Source organism: Sarcophilus harrisii, chromosome 3 (genome assembly GCF_902635505.1).
Source record: "Sarcophilus harrisii chromosome 3, mSarHar1.11, whole genome shotgun sequence".
NCBI lineage: Eukaryota > Metazoa > Chordata > Mammalia > Dasyuromorphia > Dasyuridae > Sarcophilus > Sarcophilus harrisii.
Genome location: NC_045428.1, coordinates 67,543,082 through 67,568,790, shown reverse-complemented (window position 1 = coordinate 67,568,790; position 25,709 = coordinate 67,543,082). Strand labels below are relative to the sequence as shown.

At 33.9% G+C, this 25,709-nt stretch overlaps 1 protein-coding gene across 3 annotated transcripts in view; it reads right to left on the bottom strand.

The window, feature by feature from the left end:
* Nucleotides 1-9,782: 9,782 nt before the first annotated feature.
* The window catches only part of ABCA12 (ATP binding cassette subfamily A member 12), a 243,352-nt gene continuing 227,425 nt past the window's right edge, over nt 9,783-25,709 (bottom strand). For all 3 annotated transcript variants that reach the window (XM_031958095.1, XM_031958097.1, XM_031958096.1), the window contains 6 exons: nt 23,165-23,299; nt 19,390-19,493; nt 16,676-16,768; nt 15,565-15,670; nt 13,279-13,416; nt 9,783-11,005 (listed from right to left, as the gene is read on the bottom strand). In XM_031958095.1, coding sequence (XP_031813955.1) covers nt 10,898-11,005; nt 13,279-13,416; nt 15,565-15,670; nt 16,676-16,768; nt 19,390-19,493; nt 23,165-23,299 — 684 coding nt within the window. In that variant the 3' untranslated portion in view covers nt 9,783-10,897. The remainder of the gene's footprint in view (nt 11,006-13,278; nt 13,417-15,564; nt 15,671-16,675; nt 16,769-19,389; nt 19,494-23,164; nt 23,300-25,709) is intronic.

The following is a 25,709-nucleotide window of genomic DNA, read 5'->3' as shown; positions in this document are numbered from 1 at the left end:
AGACTTTACTGACTTTAAAATTAATGAGTTAACTTATTAAGGTTAGAAGTCCTTTAAAACACCTTGAAGAAGATTAAGTCCTGTGTTATATAGTGAAACGAATTATATGAATTTATTGCCTATACTTTTGTTATCTTTTCAAAGACATGATTTAGTCATAGAAAAGTCTGAATCCAGGAACTCAAGATACTGTACTCATGGAGTATATTCTAACACTGTTTCTCTTTTGTTTACAGAAAAAGAAATAAAAGCTGTTTTCTTTCCAACAAATTGGGTGTCAATTTCCAAATTACAATTTGCTGAAATATTGTAATGAACCATTTACTTTTCTGCTGGCAACAACTACAGGAATGAGAATATACTTTTGTGCTACCATTTCCTTGTAAGTAATCAATTTACTATGGAAACCCAGTTCTTTCTGGCAGTTCTTGCTCATGGATACAGTAGCATAATGCATTTAATTGAAATGTTAGGTAGGATTTAAATGGTTCTCGGATAGAGCTGAGACAAAGCTTCTCCCGAAAGGAAAATTCAACATTAAATAATAGTCTGCGCTATGTATCATGAAAACAAGAAAGGGTAGAGCAATTATGACAGAAGCAGATGGAATGAATATTTTGGAAACTATTTTGGTACGTAACCACCTGGTTAGGATAACAACAGAATGCTCCCAATGATTGTCCCATCTATGTTGGCAAGCCTCACCACTAAGCTAAGAATACATTTCAAATGTAGTAGAGAGATGCCACATGAGGTGAAGAGAGCACTGGACTCAGACTCATAAAGCTCTGCCATGAGTTGATTTCATAACCCTGAGCAAAGGAAAGGATTGTCTCAAGAGCTAAAAGAGACCTCATTGGCTCATTAGGGTGATGATTCTAGATACGGTAAAACCTGAGTTCAAATCCAGTCTCAGACACCCTATATCTGTGATTTTGGATGAGCCATTTAACTTCTTAGTTTTCTTAAACTGTAAACTGGGAAAATAATAGAACTTACCTGCAAGTGTTGCTATAAGGATAAAAGAAGTGATTTGTAAAGAGCTTAGCATAATATCTGACAGAGTAGGAATTATATTTTTTGAATCTCCTCACTTTTCCATCAATTCATTGTTAAATTCCAATACTACCTATCACCTCCCAGATAAAATACAAAATTCTCTATTTGTCTTTCAGAGCCTTTCATAATCTACTGCCTTCTGCATTTCCAATCTTCTCATACCTATTTCCTTTTATTTATTTATTTTCATTTTTAATAGCTTTTTATTTTACCAAATACATGTAAAGATAGCTTTCAACATTCACCTTTGCAAAACCTTATGTTCCAACTTTTTCTTCCTTTCTTCCTCCACCCTTTTTCATAGGTAGCAAACAATTTAATGTAGGTTAAATGTGTGCAATTCTTCTAAATATATTTCTATATTCATCATGCTGCACAAGAAAAATCAGATCAAAAGTGAAAGAAAAAAAAAAACATGGGAAAAAAGCAAACAAACAACATTACCAACAAAAACAAGGTGAAAATGTTATGCTTTGATGCATATTCAGTCTCCATAGTTCTCTCTCTGGATGCAGATGGCTCTTTACATTGCAAGTCTATTGGAAATGGTCTGAATCATTTCATTGTTGAAAAGAGCCAAGTCTCTCATAATTGATCACTGCATAATCTTGTTTCTGTCTCTTGGTTCTACTCACTTCATTTAGCATGAGTTCATGTAAGTCTTAACAGGCCTTTTTGAAATCATCCTGCTGATTGTTTCGTATAGAACAATAATATTTCATCACCTTCATATACAATAATTTATTCAGCTGTTCTCCAACTGAAGGGCATCTACTCATTTTCCAATTCCTTGACACTACTAAAAGGGCTGCTACAAATATTTTTGCACATACGGTCTTTTACCTTTTTATGATCTTTTTGAGATAACAGACCTAGTAGAGATACTGCTGGATAAAAGGGTGTGCCGTTTTATAGCCCTTTGAGCATAGTTCCAGATTACTCTCCAGAAATGGTTGGATCAGTTCACAACTCCACCAACAATACATTAATGTTCCAGTTTTCCTATATCCCTCCAACATTTATCATTTTCTTTTCCTGTCATCCTAGCCAATATTAGCGGTGTGAGGTAGTATCTCAGAGTTGCCTTAATTTGCACTTCTCTAATCAATTTAGAGCATTTTTGAAAATATGACTAGAAATGGTTTCAATCTCTTCATCTGAAAATTATCTGTTCATATTCTTTGACTGTTCATTATTTGGGGAGTAGCTTGTCATTCTTACTTCCTAAGACATACTCTTCAATCCAATAACACTTGCCTCTTAGTTGTTCTACTATCAAGATCCCTTTTTCTCTTGTTCCCATCATTTTCTCTAATTACCCATGCCTAGAATATTTTCCTTCCTTCAAGTTCCAACCAAAATCTGTTCTCTCCAGCCTTGTGCAGTCATCCTTTTCTCCCCTAATTGTATCCAATCCTTCATGATCTCATTTGGGTTTTTCTTGGCAAAGATACTGGAGTGATTTGCCATTTCCTTCTGCAGCTCATTTTACAGATAAGGAAACTGAGGCAAACAGGGTTAAGTGGCTTGCTCAGGATTAGTAAGTATTGGAGACAGATGTGAGCTCATGAAGCTGAATCTTCTTGATTTCAGGTCCAATGTTGAGTCACTAACTGTCCCTTAGCTTTTCCTAATTCCGCTTAATTCTAATGTTTCCCTTTTCCTGTAGATAATATGTCTATATGTATTTGTTTGCTTGTTATCTTTCCCAATAGAGTAAGCTCCTTAAAAGACATTTAGCACAGTGCCTGCCACATAGAAGGTACTTAATAACTTGTAACTGACTATCCAATCAAACTTCTTTCTCCTCATTTTATAGATGGGGGCAGAAAAGGAAGGAACAACTTTTATTGTTTTATTACTTTATTTGCATTTATTACTTGATTTGTTTAGTCATTTTAGTTGGGTCTGATTCAGTTGAGGTTCTTCACAAAGACACTGGAATGGTTTACCATTTCCTTCTCTAACTCATTTTACAGATGAGGAAACTGAGACAAATAGGATTAAGTGACTTCCCAATAAATGAGGCAGGATTTGAACTCAGATCTTCCCGAGTCCAAGTCATCTTAGGTGCAAGCATTCATTAAGAACCTACAATGTCTCAGGCCATGTATTAATCTTATACATTTTGTCACTTATTTCTCACAACAATCCTATGAAGCAGGTATTTTTTTCTTCCATTTTGAGATAACTGAGGCAGAGAGTGATTAAGTGACTTTCGCAGGATCCCATAGCTGGTAAATGTCTGAGCCTGGATTTGAATTTGGGTCTTCCTAACTTTATCCAGTGTGCCACTTAGTTCCCTCATGAGGATGAGAAAATTGAAAACTAGGAAGAAAAAGTGATTTATTCAGAGCACAGAGGTAATGTGCATCAGAAGCTGGTTTTGAACCTAGGCTGGTAAACAGTAAGGTGCAATGGAAAGAATGAAGGATTTGTAGTTAATTAGTGGTTTCAAATCTTGTCTCTGTTACTTACTACCTGTGTGAACATGAAAAGGTCACAAACTCCCCGGGCTTCAGTTTCTCATTTGTTAAATCATGGGTTCTATTGAGAGCCCTTCCATCACTAGATTCTCCAACTTCAGAGACAATATTTTTTCTACTATAATTTTCTGCCTCCCAAATTCCCTAATCTCTCAGCCTCCATTTCATCATTTAAAAATGAGAACAATAATAACTTAGGTTGCCTGCCTCCCAGAGTTGTGCAGAAAACTCCTTGAAATTCCAAATAACTGTGCGTTACTATCATATTCGTTATGGTTTTTGCTGTTGTCACATTATTTGTCTCAGTTTTCCCACTTATAAAATGGGTATCATCCATTTTGTCTCTTCTTTTAGCAGGCAAAGGTTATTTCATATAGAATGAAGGAAATCTGTTTCTTAAATTCCTTGAGAAAAATCCCTCTATGAAGCACTGCCATTACAAAAATTAATAGCAGTCCCAAATGCACTGCATTTTTAATGATGTGCATCTTATCATGGAGCAGTAACATTTTAAATTAAACTGTTGGCCACCAGCACATTTTTCCCTCCCAGCAATTAACTTTATCCTAGAAAGTCTTAATTCCTAGCTTTCTTAAATGACTATAATCACATGAAATGTTAAAACAAAATCATTAGATAAATTTCTACATCAACACCAGACTATAATAAAAAAAATAGCCATAGTATCAAATAGTGTTGTAAAAATAATATCATACTCTCTTGGGATATTTATGTATTTCTTCTTTTTCCCTCCCTTTCCTACTTATTTTGGGAAATGGATGTAAGAATCACAAGTTCAGGTGACTCAGAGGCAATGGAAGGACACATGGTGATAATTTATCCCAAGTAAATTTTTTTTCCCCCTGAGGCAATTGAGGTTAAGTGACTTGCCCAAAGTCACACAGCTAGGAAATGTTAAATGTCTGAGATCAGATTTGAACTCAGGTCCTCCTGACTTCAGGGCTGATGCTCTAGCCATTGTACTACCTAGCTGCCTGGGTATGGTGATAATTTAATAAGTGGAAGCATCTTACTTATGATGATATGGGTCAAAGAAGGTACAGGAAAAGTCATGTCAAGGGTACACATGGCAAGAGGTCATTTGGCAAAGTGGAAGATATGCTAGCTGAAGTAAGAGGAATGAGTTCAAATCCTATTTCAGACATTTATTACTAGTGTAATCATAAGCAAGTTATAATGTCTCATTTTCCACATCCATCAAAGAAGGGGAGGGGGTGATGAAGTATATGTTTTATGAAATCTCTTTCAGCATTAAATCTTGGATTGTCTATGGACAATTTACAGAAAAATATGACAAATGTCTTGTCTGGGCAGGATGAAAACCTTGTCTAAATTTTTTTCCCAGTGGAAGGAGTACTCAGTCTGATGATGTTTATTGAAATGTTTAAATTAACAACCTTCTGTTATTCTAGGGCAGGAGCTGAAGACCATAGATTTAGAACTAGAAGACATCCTAGAGATCATATAATATAACACCCCCTCTCTCATTTTACACGTGAGACCACTGAAACCCAAAATAGTCCAATGACTTGCCTTAGTATACAGGTAGTATGTGGTAGAACTGAGATTTTAACTCAAATTTCCCTTACTTTAAATCCAATATTTTTTTTTCTATTGCACCATTTCTATTGTACCTCCTCCCTCCTCTAAAAGAAAAAAAAATAGAGAAAGCAAATATAACCTTTCTCTTAGACCATAGCCTAAGAAAATATAATTAGTTAAAATTTTTATTGATATTTTTTGTTTCTATATCATCTTGATTTCTTCTATATCCCTTTGTCTCCTTCCTTCCAAAGTACCATTACTCTCAACAATGGCTTTTTTTTAAAAAAAAAAAGAGGAAGAGGGGGGAAGTTAACAAAATTAATATTAAAAAATGGATGTTACATATAATATTCCATATCCATGAACCTTCTCCTCACCTCTCTCCTTAATTCTGGAAAAAAGGGGGAAAATAGCTTCTTATTGGTCTGTTTTTGGGATGTTTGTTCATTATATTTTTGCAATATAATTTTGATTGTTTTCTGGCGGTTGTTCTTTCCATTTACATTATTGTAGTCATTCTGTCATTTAGTTCTGCTTACTTCAGTTTGTATCAATTCATGTAAGTCCTTCCTTTCTATTCAAAATATTTTTTCCTAGACAATAATATTCTTTTGCAATAATTTATAGAAATAGTAATTTATATTAAATAATTAATTGTTAATTTTAGTAATTAATCTTAATAATGCTTTTCAGAAGAATTGACTTTTTTGTTTCTAGTTTTTGCTATCAAAAAAAGTGCTGCTGTAAATATTTTAGTGTATGTGTGGAACATTTCTTTTTTGTTGATGACCTCCTGACATCAATTTTTTTGATCATCAGTGAGTTGTCTCAAACAAAGTGAGAAGATAGGTATATTGCTTGGAAGAAAGTAGAGGAAATGGAGAATCATATATTGGAACAAATCATAATAGATTTGTTTCCCTACTTTTGAAATTTTGTTTTCTATTGTAAGGAGGTTACTACTTTAAGAGCAGATTTCCACAGCAGAAACAAAATTGGATACATCTTTACATGCAATGAAGGTAATTCAAATCAAGTAATTCCTTTTTGGTAGCATCATATAGACTGAATATATTTGTTTGGAGAATTATGTTATCTTAAATCACTGTAAATAATTTAGAGATGTAGAGTCAGAATTCAGTACAAGATCTGAATACTCCCCAAATATTTTTAATAGGAGGCACACCCAAGATGACAGAATAAAGACAAGGATTCATCTGAGCTCTTCCCAAATTCATTCAAAAACCTTCAAATAATGACTTTAAACAATTTCTAGAGTGACAGAACCCACAAAACATGGAGTTCAATAATTTTCTGGCCCAAGACAACTTGGAAGGTCAGCAGCAAAGAGAAAGGGGGGGGGTGACAGAAAAGAGGGGAGATTGGAGGAGGGAGAAGTCAGAAGCAAAACACTTGAGAAGGGACAGTGAAAAAAAGAGAATAGAATAAGGGGGAGTGGAAAGATACAGTTAGCAACAGTAATTATGAAAAAAAATGTTGAAGCAAGTTTCTTTTATAAAGCCCTCCTTTCTCAAATATATTGAGAACTGAGTCAAATTTATATATATATATATATATATATATATATATATATATATATATATATATATATATATGAGCCATCCCCCAGTTGAAAAATGACCAAAAGATATGAATAGCTTTCAGATAAAGTAATCAATGCTATCTATGGACATATAAGAAAATACTCTAAATCATTATTGACTAAAGAAATGCATTTCTAAGGTACTATCTCAGGCCTATTAGACTGGTTAATAGGACAGAAAAGGAAAATGACAAATGTTGGAGGGAATATAGAGAAAGTATCTTTGGAGTTGTGAACTGATTCAAGCATTCTGTAGAGCAATTTGTATATGTATAAAGGGCTATAAAATCATGTATACCCTTTGACTTAGTTATACTACTAATTGATCTGAATCCCCAAAGAGAAAATAAAAACAAAAATGAAATTTATTTATACGAAAATATTTATAGCAGTTCTTTTCTGTGGACAATGAATTGGACATTGAAAGGATACCCATCAACTGGAGAATGATTGAAAAAATTATGGTATATGATTATGATGGAATAAATTATGCTATAAGAAATGATGAGCAAGTTTCTCTCAGAAAAACTTGGAAAGACTTGCATGAATTGATGCAAAGTGAAATGTCTTGTGTACAAAATAATAGCAGTATTGTAAGATGATCACCTTTGAACAACTTAACTTTTCTCAGCAATACAATGATACAAGACAACTCTGTTGAACTTTTGATGAAAAACACTATCAATTCCCAGAGAAAGAAATTATGGTGTCTGAAAACAGATTGGCACATACTTTTTTAAAAAACTTTTTTATTTTTCTTAAGGGTTTTGTTTCTGTTTTCTTTCATTATGGAAATGTTTTACCTGACTATATATCATGCAAAACATTGTTTTTACATGTAACTGGGGGAAAATAAAAAAAAATAAGAATAACCTAAAATAATGTCAACATATGTTAATAAGCCTTGATTATTAAAAGAAATTGTGTAGTAAAAATATTGTGGTATATCCCGATGTAAAGCAAAGAACTACAGCAAATAGGAGATTGAAATAGGAAGATAGTTTTACTCAAATATTTGTTTGAAGATGCACAAATGCGCCTGATATATTTGGGAAAAATTTGAACATAACTCAAGACTGAATTTTGAGTTTATTTGCTGAGAGAAACTGTAAGAATGAAGAAAACTCAAATATTTCACTAAAACTCACAAGCTGCAACCCTTTGGAAACCAAATTCCACAAGCAAAGTTCAGGTCTTTCTCTAAATAAAATACTCTATTTATTGCATATCTTCTTGATTACTAGGAGCTTTGGGTAGAGGAAGACTGGTTCTCTACTCATGCACTCCATGCTCCCTATCTTCCACCATTACAGAGGCTTCCATCTCTCCATAGCTGTTGATTTTGCTAACTTTTACCACATGTGGAAATCTGGGTGCAGACCAAATAGGATCCAAAAGCCATAGATGGCTTTATTGTTTATTGTAGTATTTGTGTATTTTCAAACATTTTTCATGTATAAAACTGTACTACTGTTTTATTTAGTAGATTCCTATAATTTTTTTTTAATATCTGATGAAGTTTTTGCTGAAATAATAATGGAGTTTTTCAGTGTTGTGCCCTTAATTTTATTTTCCTCATAGTACCCATGATTTTAATTTGGTGATTTTGTATAGCACAGTGATTTTTAAATATGCAGTATTCAATATAGCAGCAATGACAACATAAGTAAAACAATGCCATTTCAATTGCAGAGTAGATCCATATGCCACAGGAATGCTGAGGACTCAGTGTTTGGGAGGTGCTGCTTTTCTTTTTATCAATGCTAAAGCACTGAAGAGCCCTTGTTGATTACTCTTGGAAATCAAAGGAAAAGGAAAATGTCTCTTGACTTGGCCTGAACAAGGACCCCTAAGATCCTTAGATATCCTTAGATATAACTCAGAAGAAATAATTGATAATATGGTACTGGCATTACCCAGATGCTCCTCATTCTTTGCTCCTCTCTCTTGTTCTGGCACCTGGTCTTCAGACTGCATCATGTCTCTGCAGGTTTCTTTCTTCCTTCCTTCTCTTCCTCCCTCCCTCCCTCTCTCCCTTTTTTCTTCCTTCCTTCCTTCCCTCCTTCCTTTCTTTCCTTCTTTTCTTTCTTCTTCCCTCCTCTTCTTCCCCTCTTCCTTTTTTCTTTATTCCCTTCTTTCTTTCTCTTTTCTTTCTTCACTTCTTTTTCTTTTTTCTTTTCTTCCTTCTTTCATTTTCTTCCTTCTTTCCATCTTTCCTCTATCTCTTCCCTCCTTCACTTCCCCTTCCCTTTTCTCTCCTTTCCCCCCCTCTCCCTCCTCTCCTCTTTCTGCTCTTCTTTCCCTCCTTTTTCTCCCTCCCCCTTTCTTCCCTCTCCTTTCTTCCCTCCCTCTTCTGCCTCCCTTCCTTTCCCTTCCTCTGTCCCCTTCCTCCCTTTGTCTCTTTCCCCCTCTCTTTTCCCTCCCTCCTTTCCCTTCCCTCCCTTCCCTCTCTTACTTTCCAACTTGCTTTCTCTCTCTTCTTCCCTCCCTTCTTTCCTTTCCTCTCTCTTTTTTCTTTCCTTTCTTATTTCTGGTTTCTTCTCTCCTTTTCTACCTTGCTGTGTCTCTCTCATTCTTCCTCTCACAAACCAGACACAATGAATGCTTCTGAGGTAATGTACTGATTTGGGGGAGATGTGGTTGAAAGACTTTCATATACTTTTGCAAAAGCAAGCAATCAAGACCCAGAGAAATGAAACCCTTTGCCTTTTGTCACATAGCTAATAAATGACACCAAGTCATCAAGACACTCAGTCTGAGGATCCAAAGTTCAGAGCTAGAGGGACATTGGAAGTCATCCAGTCTACTATCTCTATTTTACATACAAGAAAAGCAATCGAGAGAGGGCAAAGTCACATTGGTAGCAAATGGCAGTGGTAGGATTTGAACTGAGATGCTTTTTCTCCAAGTTCAGAATGCTTTCCACTGCACTATAGTAGAATGTCTTCCTGGGATGCATGTTGAAATTTTTTAAGATTGATGCCATAGCTTTCAAGTAAAGCCTTCCTCCTGACAGTACTGGTTACTATTTTGCTTTTGGTTCCTTCGTAAGCTTTGAGCTAAATGAAACACCTTATAAGTTTGATTTTGTTTTGTTTTTTCACTTCATGTTTATTGATTTTCAACACTGAAACAATTGTGCCAACACTGGCATTGTTTTATACATATTATATATACAAAATGTTACACTGAGCAAAACATATATAGAAAACACCCTAATAGCTATTATCAAGGATTCTGTCCCACAGCCACCCATGTAATCTGACTTAGCTTGTGCATTTTGGCTAAAAGTAATCTTTGAAGGTGCCCTCCTTCCCCAAAGTTACTCCCTGGGCAGAGGTGTGCCAAATGGCTTCATCAATAGCTGAAGAAAACTGCCTGCCTGCAGCACATGATTTCTTTCCCAGTTTCCCAGGCTCAATATCTGCCTGGTTGACAGAGCCATCTTTTCCCTGAAAGGGTATTTTTTTTTTGATCCCTAAGTCCCCTTATTGGCAGGGATGACAAGTCAGAAATGGGCATATATTCTCCTTACCACCAGGGTAAACTGTTCTATGCCACATTCTTATAGAAATGTACTTTCTTTTGGGTGGATGGGAGACAATATATTCCCATTGATAAATAGGTCCACGGGCTACCTATCAGGACTCAGTGCCATGCATCCATTCTATGGCCACAGTTTGACATTGATGTGAATCTGATCCTCACTCAGTATGGCTAACAGTGGGTGCATTCTTTTGGAGAAGATGCCTATCCTGTTGTTTTCTTACATTTGCAGTCTTTGCAAGACATTTCTATATCTCCCATTTTCTCAAGTTTTCTTCTTCACTCTGATTTTTGGACTCATAGTAACTACATCTCATGTTTTATTTTAAAAATTTAAATGAATAAGGGAAGATGTTGCCATCCACTCTCAAGCAGCTTTGCATTTTCTTTGAGAAACCTCACCAAAAACACGTTACTCTTCTTAGAGTCCTGCATGTGTACGTTCTTTTCAATAATGACGATACATGTCGTTCCTCGGGCTCTGCAGTTCAGTTACCTTGCTAGTCTCACACAATTCTAAGTTTTCATGCAACAGAATAATTTAAAACTAAGATACAGTGATGAAATGGCATCTCCGGTGGTTCCTTTTCACCATGAATGTTTTGGCAATGACCAGGTGGGAGTGAGTTACCCAGGGCTAAGACTCAGGTTGCTCATCCTGAGAGTCGCCACTGATGCTGGAACCTTGGCTGCTCGTTTCCAAGTTCACATGGGCTTTTTGGTCTTTGGCAAAGTCAATGAAAACCTGATGTTTCAAAGGAAAGCAAACAGTTACTACTAGATCAAATTAGATCAAAACACAGGGGTGTAGAAGGGGTGCTTACAGAAATGCATATACACAAGAAGTGAGACATGGTGCTTCTCCAAGAAAACTCAGAGATGCACCAACACATGTTCAAACACTTAATTTAAAAATGTTTATCTTAATTAATAACAAAATAATTATGAACATATTATAGACTCTGCCTAAAACATGGTCTGGTCCGGTCCATCAGATTTTAGGTTTTCTTGTTTAAAATGCAATAGGTATTTGCTAATCATAAACATCCTATTAAAATTAATATTGTAAGTTTAAAAGCACATAAAACTAAAATTAAAAGGATGTCAATTAAAAGGAAATCAGCAACTGAAGGAGGCACCATATGGGACCTGTCCAAGCTTCCAATATAGCATGTAATTTTTATATAATAGACTAATTAATTGATTAAATTTGAATTTTCTAAAATGATTGCCTGCCAAGATGAGGTAAGAGGACCCTGGCTTTATCTTCCCATATGTTTATATCTCTGATGGAAATTTTATCAGGGTCATGGGTCAGTTTATATCTAAACATTTCAATACAATTTTTTCTTCAGTCAATCAAATGACATCTATTAAGCAAAACCAAGTCTTTTACAGTTTTTTAAACATCTCATTAAGCTGACTAAGGCTTTTTTTTTTTTTTTTTTTGAGGGGAATGGAGAGGATGTTGATGCTGAGGAAAGTATTGAAGGTCCCAGAAGAAAAGACACAAATTAAATCTTCTATAATGTGAAAAGATACATGGAACCTCCTGCAATTTTCTGTATGCAATAAGGAAAGGGAAAGTCAGAAACTGTGAAAATAAATAAATAAATAAAAATAAAGTAACTACAAGAGCTTTGGCTCAATTCAACTTTAAAAAAATGTTTCCTGAATGCCTCCTGTATAATGCACAGAGGCATCACTCACAAATATATTTCTATTTCTATATAACTCATATATATATATATATATATATATATATATATATATATATACTCATAAAAACAGGTATGATGCTGGAAAATTAAAAGTTCACTTTCCACTCCCATTTTTATGATGGATACACTGAAGATTTTCTGTAGCACTGAGTTGGGTAATTTATAGTAAGTTAAAATGGAACAACTGTGTTAGAGGCTGATTTATGAAGCCCTTATTTATACCAAGTTAGATGATAGAAATGTCATTAGAGAATACTCTTTGCAAAAGCCCAATTGATTCAATTTTGTCAATCTATCCAAATTTGGATAAAGATTCTATTTCAATATATCTGCCTACACTCTTGACTGGATTTTTGCTCTATAAAGGTGACTGATAAAATCATTTACTTTGGAATTCTATCAAGTAGAAACTTAAGTAAAGCATTAATTGCAAGTTCACTTGTTGAATTAAATATAAACTTCTTATTGTTTTGTACAGGTATCTGCTCACTCTTCATTAATTCATTTATTCAACAAATATTTGTTTTATTGTGAAATGCATTGTGCTGGTCACTAGAAGAGATACAAAGATAAAAATGTTTTTTTTTTTTTTCTGTTCTCAAAAACTATATAATCCAACACAGATATAAAACATGTTTGAATATATGAATGTTAATTATCATACAAATTAGATTGTAAGTTCAAAGGAAGAATTATAAGATGTGTGACAGATCATTTCTAGCTGGGGGGAATCAAGAAAGTTTCATAAAAGAAATGGCACTTAAGCTGGACCCTGATGAGCAAGGACAGTATGAATGAGCAGAGATAAGGAAAGAGAAGGGGTGGTAAATATTCCAGACATAGGAGACATACTAGCCAATACTAGAACTGAAAATCATCAGTTGTTCATTAAAGAAATAATTGCTTTCATATGGTTAAAAAAAATCCACTAACAACTTTACCCTCAAACTCAAATATAAATTCATCAAAAGCTATGCTGGGATTTGTGGTTACATACAAAAATACTGCTCTAATTAAAGGCAAATTCTATGTCATTAAAAAGATATAAATGGGGCCAGCTAGGTGGTGCAGTGAATAGAGTACCAGCCCTGAAGTCAGGAGGACCTGAGGTCAAATGTAGTTTCAGACATGTAACACTTCCTATACCTGTGTGACCTTGGGCACACTTAACCCCAATTGCCTCAGCAAAAAAAACCAACCAACCAACCAAACAAACAAACAAAAAAAGGGACATTTACAGTTAACATTCACATTCAACAGCATGTAAAGTTTAAGGGATAAATCACATTTTTCTTACCTCTTCCAGAGTTGTCTGACTCACTAAAAAGTTTGTGATATTTAAGGCTGCCTTGTTTGTTTCTAGCAGATCAAATATATTTGCTACTCCTCCCGCTGTGACTGGCACATGATACTCCAGCATACTAAGATGTTGGTCCTGTGAGAATCAAAGAATACAATATATTTTGGGATGTCAGGTAGTATTGACTTGTCTAGACATAACATTAGTGAGGACTAAGGAAACTGAAGACATTTTCCCTCAGTAAATGATGTTGCAGAGTAAATATTGACTACATTGTAAAATAACAGTTTGCAAAGATGAAATGAACATTTTCACAAAATCTAAAAGATAGAAAGCAACATGAAAAGCTAATGAAAATAATCAAGTGCTCTCTATTAACTTTATGTAAACATTTATTCCAAAATCCTATAGACATCACTTTGAGAATTAATATCTTTCTATGAGAATTATTCAAAGTTACTGAGAATTGGAAATTTCACACTGCCTTCTTTTTCTGTCAACACTAGATTTTTTAAAGTTTAGAGCAGGACACCTACTCTAGTTAGGTAGGTCAAGTGCTTTATCCTAATTGAAGAGATAAATAAAATTGAGACCTGTGGGGCAAAAGGGGACCTTTCTAGCGTTTAGTATCTTCCCAGACCAGAATCATAGTTCACAGTCCTGGGCTCTTTCCACTATAACCAAGCTGTCTTTCCATAATTCTGGATTTTTTTTTTGCAGTTATCTTAAATCATATGACAGAATTGCATCAAGAAACCGACAAGAGAAATATCCTAAATTCATCATTCTCCTATAAAAGCTGCCTTACTTCTTTCATGCATGGACAATACTACATTTCCTCCTGCCTGTATTACTTTCAACACTTAAGGCCAAGTCCAATTTCTTATATTCTCAGAATGCTAGCACATTTTCATTTTTATAACTGATGAATCTTCTTCGGATGACTAAGTATTTATTCATTTTTAAGATCTATAAGTTAATAAGGATATATCCAGACCACTTTGAAGATCTCTTGCAAGTAATGAAGCTGGGATGATTATCTGAAGTATACTACCTTCCTAAGACTATATACATGTGTATATGTACATATACATGTATGTATATATTTATCATGTACAGGTATACACATATATATGTATGTATATTATATATGTACCTAAATATAGTATATTAGTATAGTATAGGCATTTAGATAATGCAGTAGAGTGCCAGAATTAAAGTCAGGAAGATTCATCTCCTAGAGCTCCAATCCAGCCTCACACATTTACTAGCTGTGTGACCCTGAGCAAGCCACTTAACCCTGTTTGCCTCAATTTCTTCATCTATAAAATGAGCTAGAGAAAGAAAGGCAAACCATTTCAGTATCTTTGGTAAGAAAATTGCAAATGAGATTGTAAAGAGTCAGACACAACTGAAAAATAACTAAACAACAATAACAACAACAATATATTCTTTGCATATATGATATATTTGAATAGTATATATATACTTAGCAAATATTATATATATACATACACATATAGAATGCATTTATATATACATGTCATATACATACACATATGTGTATTCTGTTGTTGTGATTTGATTATTCAGCCTGACTCTTCATGATCCCATTTGGGGTTTTCTTGGTAAACATACTGGAGCTGTTTGCCATTTTCTCCTCCATTCATTAAGGTAAATAGAGGTTAAATGATTTATTCAAGTTCACACAGTTAGTATGTGTTTGAGGTTGTATTTGAACTTAGCTCTTCCTTTCTCCAACCTCAGTGTTCTAATCACTGAGCCACTATATCCATACATGTATATATATATACACATAACTAAACATATATATATATACATAAATATTCAATAGATAGATCAATATTATATACAAACAACAAAGTAAAGCAACAATCACTATCCCATTTCCTGATATCTTCCCTCTGCCTCCAATTGAGGATTAATATTAATTTTTACTACATCCTGAAAACTCTGGTCTCTATACATTTGTGAAAATATTTAGTAGACAATATAAATAATAATGTTGATAGTTTGTATTCTTAGGATTTTATTTAACTTTATAACATGTTCTGTTCATAATAACTCTGTAAAGTCAAGTATCATTATTCCCATTTTACAAATGTGGAAGCTAAGATTAAATGGCTTACCCAGAGTAATACGATTAGTAAATACCAAAGCCAGGACCTCTGATTCTAAATCCATGCTCATATTGTGATTATTCAATAATCCTCCAAGTCTATATTCCATTTGAAATCACCCTTTTTTCAATCACATATTTACCTTTAGATATGTTTTTGGGAAGTGTAGTTGCATGAACTGTGTCAGAACTTCCATATTTGCTTTACTGTTTTTAAAATGAACCTTTACAGTAAATCCTCTTCCAAATCTAGAAGGAAAAATTGAAAATGTGATGTGAGCAATGCTATAGTAAAGTTGTTTCACTGGAAAACTAGGTGAAAATCAATTATTTAATTGTATACAAACTGACCACATTTTTTCTTTAAAAAAAAATATATATATATATATATTTCATTGTAGGACAATCAGGCTAATTTTTGACCTGAAAAGATTTTAATGACATGATTTAAAATTTTTGTCTACAATGACATGCAATCAGATTCTTTGAATAAAAGTTACATTTAAAAATATCAATATTTTACAAAGCTTAAGGTTGAACAGTTTTTAAGAATCTGAGCCCTAATTTGAATTCATATCTCCTGACTCCAGACCAAGCACTCTATATGCTATGGAACTACCTAGCTTCCTGCCCACTCCTCCCTTCCTCCCTCTCTCTCTAGATTGAGAGAGACTTTGGTGATTATAGGTTATCAATTTTAGTATAAATCAGTATTAATAAAATTATTTATGTGTTTATTTCTACACAAGAGATTCCTCCCCTCCATATATACATTTACCTTTACAGGCTTCCAAAGTGGTAAAATTATAAAGCAATTTGTGGAAGAACTAGGAAAATGGTAATTAACTTACTATCAAGTCTACAATTTAATGTATTTGTCAAAGTTCAACTCAACCTGAATTACAAAATAATAGTATAAATGCCTTATCTTAGTCTACTTCCTCTCTCTTTCTATATATATATGTATATATAACATATATATATGTGTATATAATTTTTCTGTCAAACACATCATGAGAAAAACCAACCTCAGTAAGCTTTAGATGTTTCCTATTGTCAGGTTTTAAAAGTAAAATAAACCCAAAGCAAATATTTTTTTTTAATTTTAAGGGGAAGATATTAATTTCGTTCAAATGATTAGCTTCCCCACTCCATTTTCTCAATTCATTGCATAATAGACAACTGAAATGATCTTTGAAGCAGAGCCCCGCACATATCTAGATCCATTTAAGAAACAATCTATTGGTTATTAACCTGCTTTTTATGTGCTGTAAAGAACCAATGCATTGGAACCTTCCATTCACCATAATGGCCAATCTGGTACAGAGAGCTTCACATTCTTCCATGCTGAAAAATAAAGTGGAAAAATCTTCAGTATTCTATAACAGGATTATAATTAAGTGCTCAACTTTGATTATGTGTGTCTTTTAATGAACTAAAAATAATGACTTCATTACTGGACTTTTGTAATTATGATGATTCTTCTTGCTATGTTGATCACCTCCCTCTTAGCCCATTATCTTACTTGTTCTCACCTTTGTACTTTTGCTGCTATCATCACTTCCAAATAGAATCTGTCCCTGATTTTCCACATAAATCTATTATTTCTTTCAACATATCCCAATTTATCATTTCAAAATTTTCCCTAAAGAATTTGTCTATTTCTTCTCTAACTTTTGTCTTCCCAGTTTGGCTGAAGGAACTATAATTTCTTGATTTCCTATGAGAAGATATCTATGACTCCTAAATCTCAGAGGAATCAGGGTCTTTCCATGTCCTACAAATTCTTGGTTCCCAAAGAAGTGACTATGAATATGGAGAAGAGGAAGCAATCCTTTATTAAGAGATCTTATATTAAAGAGAGTAATGGGGATTTCTGTCACAAGATCTAGGGTGCTTTGTTTAGGAGTAGAAGTGGATAAAGTCTATATTAGGATAGCAATCTTGAGTCACCAGTGGAAGTACCAGAATAAAAGACAGTAAAGGTAAATGATATTTTTAGGTGCTAAAGGCATAGAATATGCCAAAAACTGGAGGCTAGGGTGGGTTAGGACTAGAGTTATAAAGTTGCCCTGCTTAGCAAGACCTGGAATCTGTCCTTGGTGCTGAAAGGGATTTCTTTCCCCACTGTTTCAGCTTCCTGTCCCATCTTCCACCATAAGTCTAAGATCATTGTCTCTGGAATCAAAGGAGTTGGGTTCAAATACTTGATCATCTATATGACCTTGGGTAAATTATTAAATCTGTGCTTAGTTCCTCATCTGTAAAATGAAGACTCCAAGGTCACTTTCAATTCAGATCTAATGATCATATGATGCTCCTTTTGTTTCGAAAATCTTTTAATTTAGAAGGATTTTGGGGTTGAATTTACTGGGTGAAAATCACAAGAAAACCAGAGGAACACTGAGATCTAGGGAGGTACTTGCCTAGTTAGAGATGCTTAGTTCCTAAATAGAACTATCTTCTACCTAGTAATTATCAAGGACACAGGAGGAGGCCCCAAATAGCATCCTCACAGTTCAATAAAGAAAATGACTTTTTTAACATTTCTGAAGCAATAGTGATTACTCGTATTCTCAAATTAATTATAATGATAATAATAGTAATAATAACTAGCATTTATATAGAGCTTTAAGGTTTACAAAACTCCTTACAAATGTTATCTCACTTTAGCTTCATATAACACTGGGCACAACTTATTCCCATTTTACAGATGAGAGAATTGAGGCAGATGAGATTAAATGACTTCCCCTGAGTTACACAGTCTAGGCTAGACTTGAACCTGGTCTTCTTAATTCTATGTCAAGCTCTAGTACTTAGCCCAGGAATACCTTCTTTTGTTCAATCCATAACATAGGAGAAGAAAACACATCTAGAGTTGTATTCCTTTATTCCATGGCCAATTCATGTTGACTGCTCTGGTGTTGGTGAATAGCTCATCTAGTCAATGACATGGAAAAAACTGGTTTCCTTCCCTAAGTTTCAGCACTATCCCTTAAAAAGAATAAAATAACTATTGAAAGAGAGGGATCCTATTTGTACAAATTCCTAGATTTAACACTGATTAGCAGATTATGGAATATGGGCCAAAGGCACTTGGGGGTTTTGGAGAACAGATAGGTGATTTCATTGCTTAAAAAACTTCTGAATAGTATGTTCCACACATTAAAGCAGATCAGCAATTGTTTTGCAACTTCCAGTACTAGACAGTTGGCTGGAGCATTCTGAAGTTAAGTGGGGTGTGCCAGTGAAAAACCCTATCTCAGAAGCAAGATTTCAATCCAGGTAGTCCTGATTTTAAGGCCAGATCTCTATTCTCTTTTCCATGATTCCTCTAAACCAGGGGTCCTCAAACTATGGCCTGCGGGCCAGATATGGCAGCTAAGGACGATTATCCCCCTCACCCAGGGCTATGAAGTTTCTTTATTTAAAGGCCCACAAAACAAAGTTTTTGTTTTTACTACAGTCCGGCCCTCCAACAGTCTGAGAGACAGTGAACTGGCTCCCTATTTAAAAAGTTTGAGGACCCCTGCTCTAAACAGTCTTCTTTATAGTTTTAAAGTTTGTGAGAATAATCCTAGCATATAATTACTTTGTATTAAAGAATATGTTATCCACATCCTCCCTAATCTAATCTTTAAATGTATGTTTAGATTATGCTACATACTTATTTAGAAACTATTAAACAAAGATTAAGTTTAAACAGATAGTTTGACTAAACAAATATATAATTAAATTTAAATAGATGATGGTTTGTATCCTATATCTTCAAGGTGACTTAAGTCTGTATTCTTGAATCTGCCACCACATGTTTCCTAGAACATTGCTATGTATATATGAAGGCAGTCAATAAATCCTTATTGTTTTAATGAATTGTATTATAACTAATTGTTTTCTTGAATATCATCATGAAGATATATTTCAGAGTTTGTATTCTTAGATCTCTAAGTTTCTATAATTCTCTTTACCTGTGAGAAGTAAGTATCACTGAGCATTTGTTTTGTACTTCTTCTGAAATGATCTTCCAGAGATGTCGTTTAGATTTAGGATCCATTCCAGAGCTTGGCTCATCCTTAATAAAAAATCACAAGAAAAAGTAATTAATCAAATTAATTAATTTTTGGATGTGATGCCTTACATGAATCATCACCACATCTGGCTTCCCTAGACCTGAACTCCCTTAACGAGGTCCTATGACTGACTCATTTTAGGTTCCAGAGGCTTGTTTTTGCAGCTGTCAAAAAGCACCAAGATTAATCATTTTAAATTGTCGTTCCATTCCCCAAAGTGACTATGCAAAATGACACCTAGTTATTCTACACCTGCCTCTTCTGTTTTTTTGGTTGAATTTCTACCTCATCGTCTGAGAAAATAAGGTTGGCACTTTTCTCTCTGCATGGCCAGGTCCAGATCTGAGGCCGGAATGCTAGGCTTTGTCCCCATCTCACATGACCTGAGCCAAATTGTCAGTCCCCTTCTGAATGTAGAGCTATTTATTATTGTTGCTGAGAATATTCTCTCTAGTTGCAACAGAAAAAAATGGGATTACATGTGAGAGTGCTTGGAATGGTAAAGAAACTTTGGAATGACATTAGCTAGTGGTTCATAGTCACAATCTGGGAAGATATTTTTAAAATTATGCATTATTTATTGAACTGTGATAATTTTGATAAAAGCAACATACATTTACCTAGTGATTTAGAATTTAGACAGCATTTACTTTAAAATGCCCCTTTTGAGATGGATAAAATGAGTATTATTATTATTGCAGTGTGCCAGGCAGTTTAAAATATTACTATTTTAAAATGAGGAACATTTGCCTCAGAGATATTAAGAATTTGTCCATGGTCAAAACTGCCAGTTGGCAATGAAAGAGCTTGAACTTCAGCACTTCTATATCCAGTGTTCTTTTTATGCCATGATGCCTCTTACTGCACCAGGTTGGTGGTTTAAGCCAAAGAAAATGTACAAAAGATAAATGTGCCCTTAAGGAACCTATATTCTTTTTGTCTTATGATACTAAGTGCATGTGTGTGTTACATATGTATGTATACATATCCTATATAACAAACATACATATAGCATATTTACATAAATATGTACATATATGCACAATGGATAAGTGCAAAAAAATGTATATATATACATATATGTATATGTATATATATATACATATCTCTATATATCCATTTGGCTATATCTACCTGTATCTATCTGTCCATCAATCTATATGTTGAAGAGACATTGTAAATGGGAAAGTTGAATCCAATCAAATAACAAGTATTTATTAAGTGCTCTGGGAATACAAACACAACATTAAACAAGTTCTGCCATCAATAAATTTGATTAGGGAAGAAAATATATATTCATGTAAGAATATACAAAAGTAATCCATGGTCACTTATGGAAGAAAGGACTAGCAGCTGGGGAGTTCAGGAAAAGCCCTAAGGCCTTTGAGTTGTTAAGAATTTTGAAGGAAGCATGGCATTTATAGAGGCAGAGGTGAAACAGGAATACATCAGCCTGTGGAAAGGCATGGATATAGGAGACTGAAAGTTGTGTGGGAGAAACAACAAAAAGTCATTTTAAGTCCAATTTTACTTAACCATAAATTGTGAAGGGGGACAGTGTAAAATAAGCCTTGAAAGGTAGATTGGAACCACCTTGGGAAGTTATGTTCCAAACATAAGTTTGTCTTTGATCTTATTTGTACTAAGGAGTCAATGGAATCTATTAAATAAGAGTTTTAATGACATGATTAGACATATGCTTAGGCTACAGCAAGTGAATTGACAGATGTTTAGAGTATGGATTAGCAAATAGAGAGATTTCAGGTACAGAGACCATTTAAGAGTTCTGCAATATCAAAAGGTAATTCATTAAAGAGAATTAAAGCAAATGAAACTGCAAAACTTTTTAATAATATTCAATGTTTCCCTGAAATAAGGGTTATTCTTTTAAATAAAATATTCTATTGATGTTATATGGCTATAAATTATGGAATACTAGAGTATCAATCAGAAGGTAGTGGTACAGCACAAGGTGAACGTGAACAGTTCACAAAGTCAGATAGTGAACATTTTCTTTTTAAAAATGACCTTTTGGGACCACATGTGCAAAAATATTTGTTACAGTCCTTTTTGTGTTGACTAAGAATTGGAAATTGACTGGATGACCATCAATTGCAGAATGGCTGAATAAGTTATAATATATGAATATAATGGAATATTATTGTTCTATAAGAAATGATGAGCCAGCTAATTTCAGAAAAAGCTTGGAAAGATTTGCACGAACTGATGCTCAACGAAGTGAGCAAAACCAGGAGAACATTGTACACAGTAACAGGAACATTGTGTGATGATCACCTATGACAGATTTAGGTTTTCTCAGCAGTACAGTGATCCAAAACAGTTTCAATAGACTTGGAATGGAAAATGCTATCCACATTCAGAAAAAGAACTAAGGAGACTGAATGTAAATCGAGTATTGTTTTCACTTTTTTTGTTTGCTTTTTCTTTCTTGTGGTTTTTCCCCCTTTTATTCTTGTTTTTCTTTTATAACATAACTAATATGGAAATATGTTTAAAATGATTGTACATGTGTAATCTATATCCAATTGCTTGCTATCTTGGAGAATGGGGAGGTAAAGAAGGGAAAGAGGAAAAATTTGCAACTCAAAGTCTTACAAAACTGAATGTTGAAAACTATATTTACATATAATTGGAAAAATAAAATATTATTGAGAAAAAATTAAAATGTCCTTTCTTTGTTAGAAAATTCTGGTGGAATGTCTCTAAGTCAGTTTCGTTTCCTTTTTTTTTTTTTTTTTTTTTTTTTTAGAGTAGCCTAAAATAAGCAATGATGAAGTAAAAGACTCCTGACTGCAGCCTACATAGATTAGTTAGCTGTGATTTTGTTCATCCAGGAGGATGAACTATCCAAAAAATCAAGATTATAGAAACTGCTTCACTGAGGTAAGCAGGACAAGGGATTCAGGTGTGTTGAGAAGGCAAGCACCTCCTAAAGGACCAGAGCATGCAGACTTACAAAATAGAGTGAGATGAAAGCTGGAAATTTATAGAACATAACCTTTAAGGTCCAGATTTGTTTTGGGAGGGGGGATTTATTACTGAGAATTGAAGAGTGAAGAATAGGCTTCATAACTAGCGAGCCAGAAGGACTGAATGAGGTAGATGGGATCAGGAAAACAAGAAGTCCTTTCTGATGATCAGACTCTGAAGTCTAGAAAAAAAAAAAAAAGATTCCCAAAGGCTATGAATGGCAGCTCAAGGTAGTCAATTTTTACAAACAGAAACAGAACTGGGTTAGCATCAAAGAAATTAGGCAGGACTGTACTAAAAAAGTAGAATATATATGTAGCTGGTGGAAGATTATAAACTATAAAAACTTTTGCAATCTGCAGGGGGGAAAGTGGGGAAGGGGGAGGAAAAGATGACCTTTTAATTAACCAGGAATTAAGCCCTATCAAGTTCTGGCCTTAAGTTGGAATTCCCAGGAATTATTCATGACACATCTTATTACTCTGCTGAAATCCACATAGAGTTCTAAACTTTCAAAAGGAAGTATCATTTTCTGGCATCTTGCTTGAGTACAAAATTGATCTTTGATGTTAATTGATTTAGATGAAACATATAGACAGAAAAGTATGATCTGTGTGAATTTGTGAAAATGTGATCTGCTTTCTCTAAAGCTTAGCAGCTTTGCTATAAACTATTCACCTACCAATAGTAGAATTGATGGCTTCCCAATCAAAGCTATTGCAGTTGATAATTTTCTTTTTGTGCCATAGCTGCACATACATGTTGATTTTTCTTTATAGGGCATCAGCTGAAGTCTCCAAAGAAGTTTATAAACAGTCTGTGGAAAAAGCAACAACAATAAATTAGAATTATACATACACATGTATACCTTACAAAAAAAAAGTAGAAAAAAAAAGAATTTGTCTTTAGGAACAGAGAACTATACATGATGACTGGATTTTTAAAGGGAGATAGATTAGGGGGAGGGTCAATAATAAGAAGAAACTTCCCCACAGTAGAGTTGTCCCAAAGGGAATTCTCCATTGCTTGAAAGTTTCATCAAGAGCTATCATAAAAGGATGCCATGATTTAGAAGGAGTTGAATGAGATTATCTCTAGGATTTCTTCTAATTCTGTGTCTGTGATTTTATGATCTTAATCACTTCAATAAAACTAAGATTACTAGAGAAGACCATTTTTCTTTTTTTTTGTGAGGCAGTTGGGATTAAGTGACTTGTCCAGAACCATACAGCTAATAAGTATTAAGTATCTCAGGATTTGAACCTTGGTCCTCTCTACTCCAGAGATGATATTCAATCCACTGAATCATCCAGCTGTCCCCCAGAGTAGGGAACTTAAAACAAATGATGATGAAGTTTAAAATAAAAACACAAAGTGTCTTTTTAAAAATAATCATGTGAGATATTTGTTTCTTAATTTATAGAATAAAATAAGCATTTCTAAACATAATATAGTAAAAAAGATGATTGTACATGAAATTGCAAATCTTCTATGTACAACTTGCTATTCCTTTCAAAAGTACAATAATATTAGTATGTGAAATTTTTTTCTTTCCATATGAGATAATATTTATAAAGCAGTTAGCACAATGTCTGACACAAAGTAGGCACTATAAATGCTTGTTCCCTTTCCCTTCCTTTTTCTTTCCTATAACCATCCACTCCACAAAATTCTATGTTTGAAACAAAGGTCTTCAACTAAATAAGAAAGGAACAACAAAATAGGATAAGGAGATGGAATAGAGATTAGACTTGTGACTTCATTGATATAGGAATTTTTAGGAGGAAGCTCTCTCTACCAATGCAGATTAGCATTTCCTCTATAGCTTATATTCATAGAGAGTCTTCTAGGTATTGAATACTTAAGTGACATGGAGCCAAATTGACTCCAATGAAAGGATAGAATTTGATATCTCATCTTCTTTATTTTGAGGTAAATTTTCCATCAATTGTGTCTTTCTGCCTATTATCTTTGCAAACCTGCCTTGTTGAACAGAAAATGTAATATTTTCATTTTTAAAAAGAGTATTTATTGGTGTAAACAAAATCTTCTCTATTTAATCACTCTTCAGCCTAGAAATTTCAATAATACTTCTTGAGATGGTTAGTAAATATGTCCAGAGACTTCCTTCAGTGTCATTTTCTTTTGATTGACTCAGATATTTAGAGCATGTTCTTCCATATGACCCACCTCCCATATTTCAAGCTTAACTACAGTCCAGACTATACCATTTTAGTGTTGACCCTTCACTTGCCTTATTTTTAATATTTCATTCCAAGAATCTTTCAATATTCATTTTAGGATTCAAGACCGATGATCAGAAAAAATATACCCATTCACTCCTAGGTGTTTCTTTTAGAAAATGAACTAGGGTTATTGACACTTTATCAAACTGCAACAGCAGCCATGCCTATAAAATATGTTGAAGTCTCTGTTAGTAGTGGCACCATGAAATCCAATGTGCCTTTTGCATTTGGCATTTATCCTTTCAGTGGAGTGTATCTTCAGAAATTTTTCAACCTATCTAAAACCTTAGGGACACAATTTGGAAACTATTGAAGCTCAGCACAAATAATTAAAAAGAAAGAACAATGTTTTGAAAAAGTGGCTATACATAAAATATGAAATGTTGAAAATAGGTAATAGATACAAACATAAATAAATCCTGACAGAATCTAATAACAACCTCACAGGTTAATATTAGATGAAAATCCTGATATTCTTAGTGAGAATTTGCATCTACATGTAAAAGCTGGTGGCTCCCTTTTCTAATGAGGGACTAAAAACCATTTTTTTCTTGAGGAATATATTGTATTTTAGGAATTAGTAAAATAAAAAGAAAAACCCTTAAACATTTAGCTATGGTAGACAATTCACACATACATACATACATATATGTATACACACATATGTATGTTATCTTCTTATAAGTATTCTGTTCTTGTAAGTTTGGATTTCTTTATGCATTTTGAGCATAGAATTATATCATAGATAGAGGGTAGAAGAAACCTTTGAAGTCATATAATCCAACCCTTGCCTACACTGTGATATTTACTCAAGGGATGCTCTTGGAGTTATTTCTAGTGTAAAATTCTGCTAGCAAAGAGGATCCAAGCTGAAAAAAGGTACAAACCCTAGAGCCTTAAACATGTCTATAAACTAATCCATTTAATCTTTAATAAGTAAAGAGCTGTAGTTGATCACTAAAATCAAAATGGAAGCTGCTC